Here is an 11,247-nt window from a genome sequence, read left to right on the forward strand (position 1 = left end):
GCCTGCTCTCTATTTGAATGGCAACTTAACAGTTCAAACTCTTAGCGGCAAATGAATGCAAAATAAAAACCACGAGACGGAGAAGATAAAAAAGCGGCGCCACCACTGTGCTGTACCTTCACACTGCCTCGTCGTCTGGCTCCTCTGAAAGCCGGCCTTGCACTGACAGAGGGAATCGGTTCCTGTATCATTGCAGAATGCGTCATCTCCACATAGACCCACTCTCTCTCCACATAGCCCTTCCTTGGAAACCACTGTATAACATATGGACATCACAATAACGCATCACATATGGTCTAAGTTGGATGCTGTTTGTGCACTCTTAGAAAAAAGGGTTCCAAAAGGGTTCTTCGGCTGTCCCCATAGAAGAACCTTTATTGGTTCCAGGTAAAACCGTTTTTGGTTTCTACATGGAACCCAAAAGGGTTCTATCTGGAACCAATAAGGGTTATTCAAAGGGTTCTCCTATGGGGACCCTTTCATATATTTTTCTGTCTAAGAGTGTGCATTGATTAATAAACTGAAAGTGTAACATGGTGATTTGAATAATAAAAACATCCATTACCACAGTCAGTACACCACTTTTCTCTCTCATTCAGCTTTTGTAAATAGAGTACTCTACGTGCTGGGAATAAACATGCCCTGAGTGCACAGATGTTGTTAGAGCTGACAGTGCCCAAAATGCATGATTTTATGCATTTCAGTTATGTTTTTAGTTCCGAATGTTCGATCCAGGAGAGAGCATTTATTTGGAAGATTATGTGGGACTTATCCTGCCTTCCTTCCTTCCTTCCTTACTTATACAATATTTATTGGGAGTACTGAGACTGAACCTGAACTGAACTGAGACAGAGAGAGAGACAGACAGACAGACAGACATAGAGAGAGAGACAGATATATACAGAGGGGGAGAGACAGAGACAGATACAGAAAGCGAGGGAGAGAGAGAGCGAGGGAGAGAGCGAGGGAGAGAGCGAGGGAGAGATTGAGAGTGCGAGAGAGTGAGCGTTCGAGAGAGCGAGGGAGAAAGCGCGAGAGAGTGAGCGTGAGAGAGCGCGAGAGAGTGAGCGTGCGAGAGAGTGAGGGAGAGAGTGAGGGAGAGAGTGCGCGAGAGAGTGAGCGTGCGAGAGTGAACGTGCGAGAGAGAGAGCGTGCGAGAGAGCGAGAGAGTGAGTGCGAGAGAGCGAGGGAGAAAGCGCCAGAGAGTGAGCGAGTGAGCGTGCGAGAGAGTGAGGGAGAGAGTGAGGGAGGGAGAGAGTGCGAGAGAGTGAGCGTGTGAGAGAGCGAGGGAGAAAGCGAGAGAGTGAGCGTGCGAGAGAGTGAACGTGCGAGAGAGCGAGGGAGAGAGCGAGGGAGAGAGCGAGGGAGAGAGTGAGGAAGAGATTGAGGGAGAGAGTGCGAGAGAGTGAGCGTGCGAGAGAGCGAGGGAGAAAGCGCGAGAGAGTGAGCGTGCGAGAGAGCGAGAGAGTGAGCGTGCGAGAGAGTGAGGGTGAGTGTGCGCGAGAGTGAGCGTGCGAGAGAGTGAACCTGCGAGAGAGAGAGCGTGCGAGAGAGTGAGTGCGAGAGAGCGAGGGAGAAAGCGCGAGAGAGTGAGCGAGTGAGCGTGCGAGAGAGAGGGAGAGAGTGAGGGAGGGAGAGAGTGCGAGAGAGTGAGCGTGCGAGAGAGTGAACGTGCGAGAGAGAGAGCGAGGGAGAGAGCGAGGGAGAGAGCGAGGGAGAGAGCGAAGGAGAGAGTGAGGGAGAGATTGAGGGAGAGAGTGCGAGAGAGTGAGCGTGCGAGAGAGCGAGGGAGAAAGCGCGAGAGAGTGAGCGTGCGAGAGAGCGAGAGAGTGAGCGTGCGAGAGAGTGAGGGAGAGAGTGCGCGAGAGTGAGCGTGCGAGAGAGTGAACGTGCAAGAGAGAGAGCGTGCGAGAGAGAGAGCGTGCGAGAGAGCGAGGGAGAGAGTGCGCGAGAGTGAGCGTGCAAGAGAGTGAACGTGCGAGAGAGAGAGCGTGCGAGAGAGCGAGAGAGTGAGTGCGAGAGAGCGAGGGAGAAAGCACGAGAGAGTGAGCGAGTGAGCATGCGAGAGAGTGAGGGAGAGAGTGAGGGAGGGAGAGAGTGCGAGAGAGTGAGCGTGCGAGAGAGCGAGGGAGAAAGCGCGAGAGTGAGCGTGCGAGAGAGTGAACGTGCGAGAGAGAGAGCGAGAGAGAGAGCGAGGGAGAGAGCGAGGGAGAGAGCGAGGGAGAGATTGAGGGAGAGAGTGCGAGAGAGTGAGTGTGCGAGAGAGCGAGGGAGAAAGCGCGAGAGTGAGCGTGCGAGAGAGTGAACGTGCGAGAGAGAGAGCGAGAGAGAGAGCGAGAGAGAGAGCGAGGGAGAGAGCGAGGGAGAGAGCGAGGGAGAGATTGAGGGAGAGAGTGCGAGAGAGTGAGTGTGCGAGAGAGCAAGGGAGAAAGCGCGAGAGTGAGCGTGCGAGAGAGTGAACGTGCGAGAGAGAGAGCGAGAGAGAGAGCGAGGGAGAGAGCGAGGGAGAGATTGAGGGAGAGAGTGCGAGAGAGTGAGCGTGCGAGAGAGCGAGGGAGAAAGCGCGAGAGAGTGAGCGTGCGAGAGAGCGAGAGTGAGCGTGCGAGAGAGTGAGCGTGCGAGAGAGTGAGGGAGAGAGTGCGCGAGAGTGAGCGTGCGAGAGAGTGAACGTGCGAGAGAGAGAGCGTGCGAGAGAGAGAGCGTGCGAGAGAGCGAGAGAGCGAGGGAGAAAGCGCGAGAGAGTGAGCGTGCGAGAGAGTGAGGGAGAGAGTGAGGGAGGGAGTGCGAGAGAGTGAGTGTGCGAGAGAGCGAGGGAGAAAGCGCGAGAGAGTGAGCGTGCGAGAGAGCGAGAGAGAGAGCGAGGGAGAGAGCGAGGGAGAGAGCGAGGGGAGAGCGAGGGAGAGAGTGAGGGAGAGATTGAGGGAGAGAGTGCGAGAGAGTGAGCGTGCGAGAGAGCGAGGGAGAAAGCGCGAGAGAGCGAGTGAGAGAGCGAGTGCGAGAGTGCAAGAGAGCGAGAGAGCGAGCGAGCAGGAGAGAGAGCGAGCGAGCGGGAGAGAGAGCGAGCGAGCAAGCAGGAGAGAGAGCGAGCGAGCAAGCAGGAGAGAGAGCGAGCGAGCAAGCAGGAGGGAGAGCGAAAGAGCGAGAGAGAGAGCGAAAGAGAGCGCGCGAGAGAGAGCGAGAGAGAGCGAGAGAGAACATGTGCGAGAGAGAGAGAGAGCCTGCGAGAGAGAGCGCGAGAGCGTGAGAGAGAGCGAGCGCGATAAAGAGAGAGACAAAGACAGAGTGAGACATACAAAGGTCAACATGGAAGAGCGAGAGACTTTAGAAGCCACGTACCACCTTTACAGTGGAGTTCATCCGAGCCCCCGTCTCCACAGAGACAGAGAGAGAGGGAGAGAGAGAGCGAGAGACTTTAGAAGCCACGTACCACCTTTACAGAGGAGTTCATCCGAGCCCCCGTCTCCACAGAGACAGAGAGAGAGAGAGAGAGAGAGAGAGCGAGAGACTTTAGAAGCCACATACCACCTTTACAGTGGAGTTCATCCGAGCCCCCGTCTCCACAGAGACAGAGAGAGAGGGAGAGAGAGAGCGAGAGACTTTAGAAGCCACGTACCACCTTTACAGTGGAGTTCATCCGAGCCCCCGTCTCCACAGAGACAGAGAGAGAGGGAGAGAGAGAGCGAGAGACTTTAGAAGCCACGTACCACCTTTACAGTGGAGTTCATCCGAGCCCCCGTCTCCACAGTCATCGAACAGGTCACACTGCAGCTCCTGCGCGACGCAGCGATGGTTACTGCAGGTGAACTCCACCTTACCACAGGGCCTTGGGGTCCGCATCACATCTTCTGATCCAGGATACAGGACAAGCCAGGGGGAGAAGGAGAATGTAACAGCCATGGGGCCAAAGATAGAACAGGCACGTTTCAACACCATAGCGAGGCTATTGCTATCTCCAGCTTTCATTTTTTACACCAACAATGATGGATGTGTGTGTGTGTGTGTGTGTGTGTGTGTGTGTACAGGATTCCCCTGTAAAATAGATATTGGTCTTAATGGGACTCCCTGCTAAAATAAAGGTGAAATAAAACACGTAGACAAAACCGAGGAGCTTTGTGATTCTGGGTAATTTGTGATCATCTGAATGATTAAGTTCAAAAGTTAGCAGACATGATTGGACTCACCACAATCGTCTTCATCGGAGTTGTCCCCACAGTCGTCGATTCCGTTGCACACCTGCTCCGAGCGCAGACACACCCTGTCGTTCCGACAGCGGTAGGGTCTGCTCGGTGGACACGGCAGTTTAGCACACATGTCAGAGTCTTCATCAGAGTTATCTCCACAGTCATCCTCTCCATCACACACCCAGATGTAAAGCTTACACAGTGTGTTGGTACAGATAAACTCATCCGCAAGGCAAGAGTGGGCTGCTGCAAGAGAAACAATACAGTAGGAAACCATTTTTCTTCACCTAAATCTGATTTTTCACCAAAATAGTTTTACAACAAAAATATGATTTTTGAACTAAATATGATTTGTCCCCAAAATATGATTGGTCACCTAAATATGAACTGTCAATTAAAAAGAATAGTACCAGTCAAAAGTTTGGACACACCTACTCATTTCAGGATTCGTCTTCATTTTTTACATGGTAGAATAATAGTAAAGACATCAAAACTATGAAATAAGACATATAGAATCATGTAGTGACCAAAATAAAGTGTTAAACAAATCAAAATATATTTGATATTCTTCAAAAAAGCCACCCTTTGCCTTGATGACCGCTTTGCACATTCTTGAAATTCTCTCAACCAGCTTCACCTGGAGTGTTTTTTCCAACAGTCTTGAAGGAGTTCCCACATCTGCTGAGCACTTGTTGGCTGCTTTTCCTTCACTCTGCGGTCCAACTCATCCCAAACCATCTCAATTGGGTTGAGATCAGGTGATTTTGGAGGCCAGGTCATCTGATACAGCTCTCCATCACTCTTCTTTTTGGTCAAATAGCCCTTACACGGCCTGGAGGTGTGTTTTGGGTCATTGTGCTGTTGAAAAACAAATGATAGTCCCACTAAGCGCAAACCAGATGGGGTGGCGTATTGCTGCAGAATGCTGTGGTAGCCATGCTGGTTAAGTCTGCCTTGAATTCTAAATACATCACAGACAGTGTCACCAGCAAAGCACACTCACAGCATCACACCTCCTCCTCCATGCGTGACAGTGGGAACTACACATGTGGAGATCATTCTACTCTGCGTCTCACAAAGACACAGTGGTTGGAACCAAACATCTCAAATTTGGACTCATCAGACTAAAGGACAGATTTCCACCGGTCTAATGTCCATTGCTTGTGTTTCTTGGCCCAAGCAAGTCTCTTCTTATTATTGGTGTCCTTCAGTGGTGGTTTCTTTGCAGCAATTCGACCATGAAGGCCTGATTCACGTAGTCTCCTCTGAACAGTTGATGTTGAGGTGTGTCTGTTACTTGAACTCTGTGAAGCATTTATTTGGGCTGCAATCTGAGGTGCAGTTAACTCTAATTAATTTATCCTCTGCAGCAGAGGTACCTCTGGGTCTTCCTTTCCTGTGGCGGTCCTCATGACAGCCAGTTCATTCATAGCACTTCCAAAAATGAACTTTTAACAAGGCACACCTGTTAATTGAAATGCATTCCAGGTGACTACCTCATGAAGACGGTTGCCAAGAGTGTGCTGAGCTGTCATCAAGGCAAAGGGGGGCTTACTTTGAAGAATCTCAAATATAAAATATATTTTGATTCGTTTAACACTTTTTTTGTAACCGCATGATTCCATGTGTGTTATTTCATAGTGTTGATGTCTTCACTACTATTCTACAATGTAGAACATCCTTATCATTTATCGCCCTCCAGGTTCCCTCGGAGAGTTCATCAATGAGCTTGATGCCTTGATAAGCTCCTTTCCTGAGGACGGCTCACCTCTCACAGTTCTGGGCGACTTTAACCTCCCCACGTCTACCTTTGACTCATTCCTCTCTGCCTCCTTCTTTCCACTCCTCTCCTCTTTTGACCTCACCCTCTCACCTTCCCCCCCTACTCACAAGGCAGGCAATACGCTCGACCTCATCTTTACTAGATGCTGTTCTTCCACTAACCTCATTGCAACTCCCCTCCAAGTCTCCGACCACTACCTTGTATCCTTTTCCCTCTCGCTCTCATCCAACACTTCCCCTACTCGGATGGTATCACGCCGTCCCAACCTTCGCTCTCTCTCCCCCGCTACTCTCTCCTCTTCCATCCTATCATCTCTTCCCTCTGCTCAAACATTCTCCAACCTATCTCCTGATTCTGCCTCCTCAACCCTCCTCTCCTCCCTTTCTGCATCCTTTGACTCTCTATGTCCCCTATCCTCCAGGCCGGCTCGGTCCTCCCCTCCCGCTCCGTGGCTCGACGACTCATTGCGAGCTCACAGAACAGGGCTCCGGGCAGCCGAGCGGAAATGGAGGAAAACTCGCCTCCCTGCGGACCTGGCATCCTTTCACTCCCTCCTCTCTACATTTTCCTCTTCTGTCTCTGCTGCTAAAGCCACTTTCTACCACTCTAAATTCCAAGCATCTGCCTCTAACCCTAGGAAGCTCTTTGCCACCTTCTCCTCCCTCCTGAATCCTCCTCCCCCTCCCCCCTCCTCCCTCTCTGCAGATGACTTCGTCAACCATTTTGAAAAGAAGGTCGACGACATCCGATCCTCGTTTGCTAAGTCAAACGACACCGCTGGTTCTGCTCACACTGCCCTACCCTGTGCTCTGACCTCTTTCTCCCCTCTCTCTCCAGATGAAATCTCGCGTCTTGTGACGGCCGGCCACCCAACAACCTGCCCGCTTGACCCTATCCCCTCCTCTCTTCTCCAGACCATTTCAGGAGACCTTCTCCCTTACCTCACCTCGCTCATCAACTCATCCCTGACCGCTGGCTACGTCCCTTCCGTCTTCAAGAGAGCGAGAGTTGCACCCCTTCTGAAAAAACCTACACTCGATCTCTCCGATGTCAACAACTACAGACCAGTATCCCTTCTTTCTTTTCTCTCCAAAACTCTTGAACGTGCCGTCCTTGGCCAGCTCACCCGCTATCTCTCTCAGAATGACCTTCTTGATCCAAATCAGTCAGGTTTCAAGACTAGTCATTCAACTGAGACTGCTCTTCTCTGTATCACGGAGGCGCTCCGCACTGCTAAAGTTAACTCTCTCTCCTCTGCTCTCATCCTTCTAGACCTATCGGCTGCCTTCGATACTGTGAACCATCAGATCCTCCTCTCCACCCTCTCCGAGTTGGGCATCTCCGGCGCGGCCCACGCTTGGATTGCGTCCTACCTGACAGGTCGCTCCTACCAGGTGGCGTGGCGAGAATCTGTCTCCTCACCACGCGCTCTCACCACTGGTGTCCCCCAGGGCTCTGTTCTAGGCCCTCTCCTATTCTCGCTATACACCAAGTCACTTGGATCTGTCATAACCTCACATGGTCTCTCCTATCATTGCTATGCAGACGACACACAATTAATCTTCTCCTTTCCCCTTCTGATGACCAGGTGGCGAATCGCATCTCTGCATGTCTGGCAGACATATCAGTGTGGATGACGGATCACCACCTCAAGCTGAACCTCGGCAAGGCGGAGCTGCTCTTCCTCCCGGGAAGGACTGCCCGTTCCATGATCTCGCCATCACGGTTGACAACTCCATTGTGTCCTCCTCCCAGAGCGCTAAGAACCTTGGCGTGATCCTGGACAACACCCTGTCGTTCTCAACTAACATCAAGGCGGTGGCCCGTTCTTGTAGGTTCATGCTCTACAACATCCGCAGAGTACGACCCTGCCTCACACAGGAAGCGGCGCAGGTCCTAATCCAGGCACTTGTCATCTCCCGTCTGGATTACTGCAACTCGCTGTTGGCTGGGCTCCCTGCCTGTGCCATTAAACCCCTACAACTCATCCAGAACGCCGCAGCCCGTCTGGTGTTCAACCTTCCCAAGTTCTCTCACGTCACCCCGCTCCTCCGCTCTCTCCACTGGCTTCCAGTTGAAGCTCGCATCCGCTACAAGACCATGGTGCTTGCCTACGGAGCTGTGAGGGGAACGGCACCTCAGTACCTCCAGGCTCTGATCAGGCCCTACACCCAAACAAGGGCACTGCGTTCATCCACCTCTGGCCTGCTCGCCTCCCTACCACTGAGGAAGTACAGTTCCCGCTCAGCCCAGTCAAAACTGTTCGCTGCTCTGGCCCCCCAATGGTGGAACAAACTCCCTCACGACGCCAGGACAGCGGAGTCAATCACCACCTTCCGGAGACACCTGAAACCCCACCTCTTTAAGGAATACCTAGGATAGGATAAAGTAATCCTTCTCACCCCCCTTAAAAGATTTAGATGCACTATTGTAAAGTGGCTCTTCCACTGGATGTCATAAGGTGAATGCACCAATTTGTAAGTCGCTCTGGATAAGAGCGTCTGCTAAATTACTTAAATGTAAATGTAAATGAAGCCACAACAGGTTGAACTTGAATGCTTTTCTGAGAAGATGAGGGAACAGCTGTTTCTCTTTATATTGATTAATACTGCAACCCACTTTCTACTCACCTCTCCCATCCAGTGTTGTAAAGTACTTAAGTAGTACTATACATTATTTTTTCTTAAGTCGTTTTTGGGGGTATCTGTACTTAACTTTTTATATTTTAGACATCATGTACTTTTACTCCACTACATTCTTAAAGAAAATAATGTACTTTTTACACCATACATTTTCTCTGACACCCAAAAGTACTAATGTTGAATGCTTAGCAGAACAGGAAAATGGAAAATTCATGCACATATCAAGAAAAAATAAATAAAATGAAAAAACATCCCTGGTCATCCCTATTACCTCTGAACTGGCAGATTCACTAAACACAAGTGCTTTGCTGGTAAATGATGTCTGAGTGTTGGAGTGTGCCCCTGGCTATCCGTACGTTTAAAAAAATAAAAAATAAATGAGTGCTGTCTGGTTTGCTTAATATAAAGTATCTGAAATGATTTATACTTTTACTTTTGATACTTACGTATATTTGAGCAATTACATTTATTTTGACACTTAAGTATATTTAAAACCAAATTTGACTCAATTAACATTTTATTGGGTGACTCACTTTTACTTGAGTCATTTTCTATTACGGTATCTTTTACTCAAGTACAGTACTGTATGACAATTGGGTACTTGTTCCACCACTGTACCCATCAACATGTCCTCGCACCCTGACTGAAGAGAGACAGCAATGGACACATATATTTTTTTACATAATACTGACTGGGTGAATAATACAACACACATGTTGTAAAGAACATTGGGTGTATGTGTGTGTGTGTGTGTGTGTGTGTGTGTGTGTGTGTGTTCTAGGCTCACCCTGGACACAGTTATGCTCATCACTGTGATCCACACAGTCAGGCAGGGCATCACAATGCCAGCGGCTGGGGATGCAGTGAGCTCTGTTCAGACACAGGAACTCATCCTCCCTGCACTCCCTCACACAGTCTACCTGTCGGCACAACACACACACACACAATGATGTACGCGAAGCAGAAGAAGAAACAAGAGAAGAAGATTTTGTCCATTGTCATTTTCAGATGAAATGTGAATTATATATTTTTTTTTACAAAACATGACAGAGGGATGTGTTATAAACTGTGAGTTATAGGTTGAATTAATCAACATGCCCCCTGGCGCAAAATACTTGGCCTTTGGTGAGATTGCTTTAATATATAATGCATGAGTCTAGGATGACGTCGCTCTCTCCAGGGGACTCTGTTGGCTGTGGAGAAAGACCTTATTAAAGGAGAGGTAAGCTTCCACTGTACGGAGGTGACTCTGAACTAAGCATGGTTTTAATTACACCGAGATCCTACGGGACCCTGATGTTTGGAGGGAACAGGCAAACATTACCACACTACTTGTATCCAGGTAACTTGAGAGATAAGGATATTGATTGCCAAGAGCAATCTTTACATTTTACACAGATGAGTCGTGCTGGCATTCATACAACAACATTTCAGGGGGATTTCCCATGAAAATATGGGCCAAGATAATTAGTACACATTCCCACATGTCGATGACCTTATGAACAAATGCCATACATTAAAGGACAACAGACATGAAAGGTATCCTGGATCATCGCACAGATGAGGCTCAGCGGCTACTATCGGGGACTGCAATCAGGGCTTCATCAGAGAGCACTCACCTCATCAGATCCATCGGGGCAGTCTCGCTGGCCGTCACACCTCAGGCGGGCCGACACACAGCCTCCCCCGACACACTCATACTCACTCAGGGCGCAGGACGGAAGGACCGCTGAAACAGATAACATAGCACTTTTATTCCAAATGACTTGACAGGACAGTGAGTGCACACATTTGTATGATGTGTAGTTATTGAACCCACGACCTTGACGTTGCTAGCGCCACGCTCTTACCGACTGATCCACGCAGGACCACTCTAGACAAAAAGGAGCTGACGACATAGACCATCCCGATTAAACCGGGGGCTGAAAATACTTCTCGACTGGCCACGACACCACCTGGTATACAAGTGCAACACAATGGCTGCAGATCCAGAAACAGAGCTGCTTCAGAGGGTCCATTCTGAGTGCTATTCCTAGCGTGTTTTGGAGCACTTTGGACCCATCAGAGCAATTCAGTCTCACTCCCATTTGGATTCACTGGGAGAGAGGGGGGAAAAGCTTTTTCATGCATGTCACGGTGTGGCCCTTCCAATTGGGGGGATTTACAGTGCAAGTGCAGCCACAGCTGTCCACAGGTACTCTCCATATGAATATATAAAGAAAGTACTCAGCTAAAATATTAAAAACAAGTTATTATGAGAGAGGGAGAGAGAGAGAAAGAGAGAGAAAGAGAAAGAGAAAGAAAGAGAAAGAGAGAGAGAAACAGAGATAGAGAGACAGAGACACAGAGAGAGAAAGAGAGAGAGAAAGAGAGAGAAACAGAGAGAGAGAGACAGAGACACAGAGAGAGAAAGAGAGAGAGAGAGACAGAGACACAGAGAGAGAAAGAGAGAGAGCGAGACAGAGACACAGAGAGAGAAAGAGAGAGAGAGAGAGACACAGAGAGAGAAAGAGAGAGAGACACAGAGAGAGAAAGAGAGAGAGACACAGAGAGAGAAACAGAGAGAGAGAGAGAGAGAGAGAGAAACAGAGAGACAGAGAGAGAGAAACAGAGAGAGAGAAACAGAGAGAGAGAGAAACAG

At 49.5% G+C, this 11,247-nt stretch overlaps 1 protein-coding gene across 1 annotated transcript in view; it reads right to left on the minus strand.

The window, feature by feature from the left end:
* The window catches only part of LOC115129860 (low-density lipoprotein receptor-related protein 1B-like), a 206,029-nt gene that overhangs the window by 43,724 nt on the left and 151,058 nt on the right, over positions 1–11,247 (minus strand). Inside the window, 5 exon segments of the mRNA XM_065025737.1 lie at positions 117–254; positions 3,705–3,845; positions 4,182–4,427; positions 9,394–9,526; positions 10,226–10,335. Coding sequence (XP_064881809.1) covers positions 117–254; positions 3,705–3,845; positions 4,182–4,427; positions 9,394–9,526; positions 10,226–10,335 — 768 coding nt within the window.

This window comes from Oncorhynchus nerka, linkage group LG2 (assembly GCF_034236695.1).
Source record: "Oncorhynchus nerka isolate Pitt River linkage group LG2, Oner_Uvic_2.0, whole genome shotgun sequence".
Classification (NCBI taxonomy): domain Eukaryota; kingdom Metazoa; phylum Chordata; class Actinopteri; order Salmoniformes; family Salmonidae; genus Oncorhynchus; species Oncorhynchus nerka.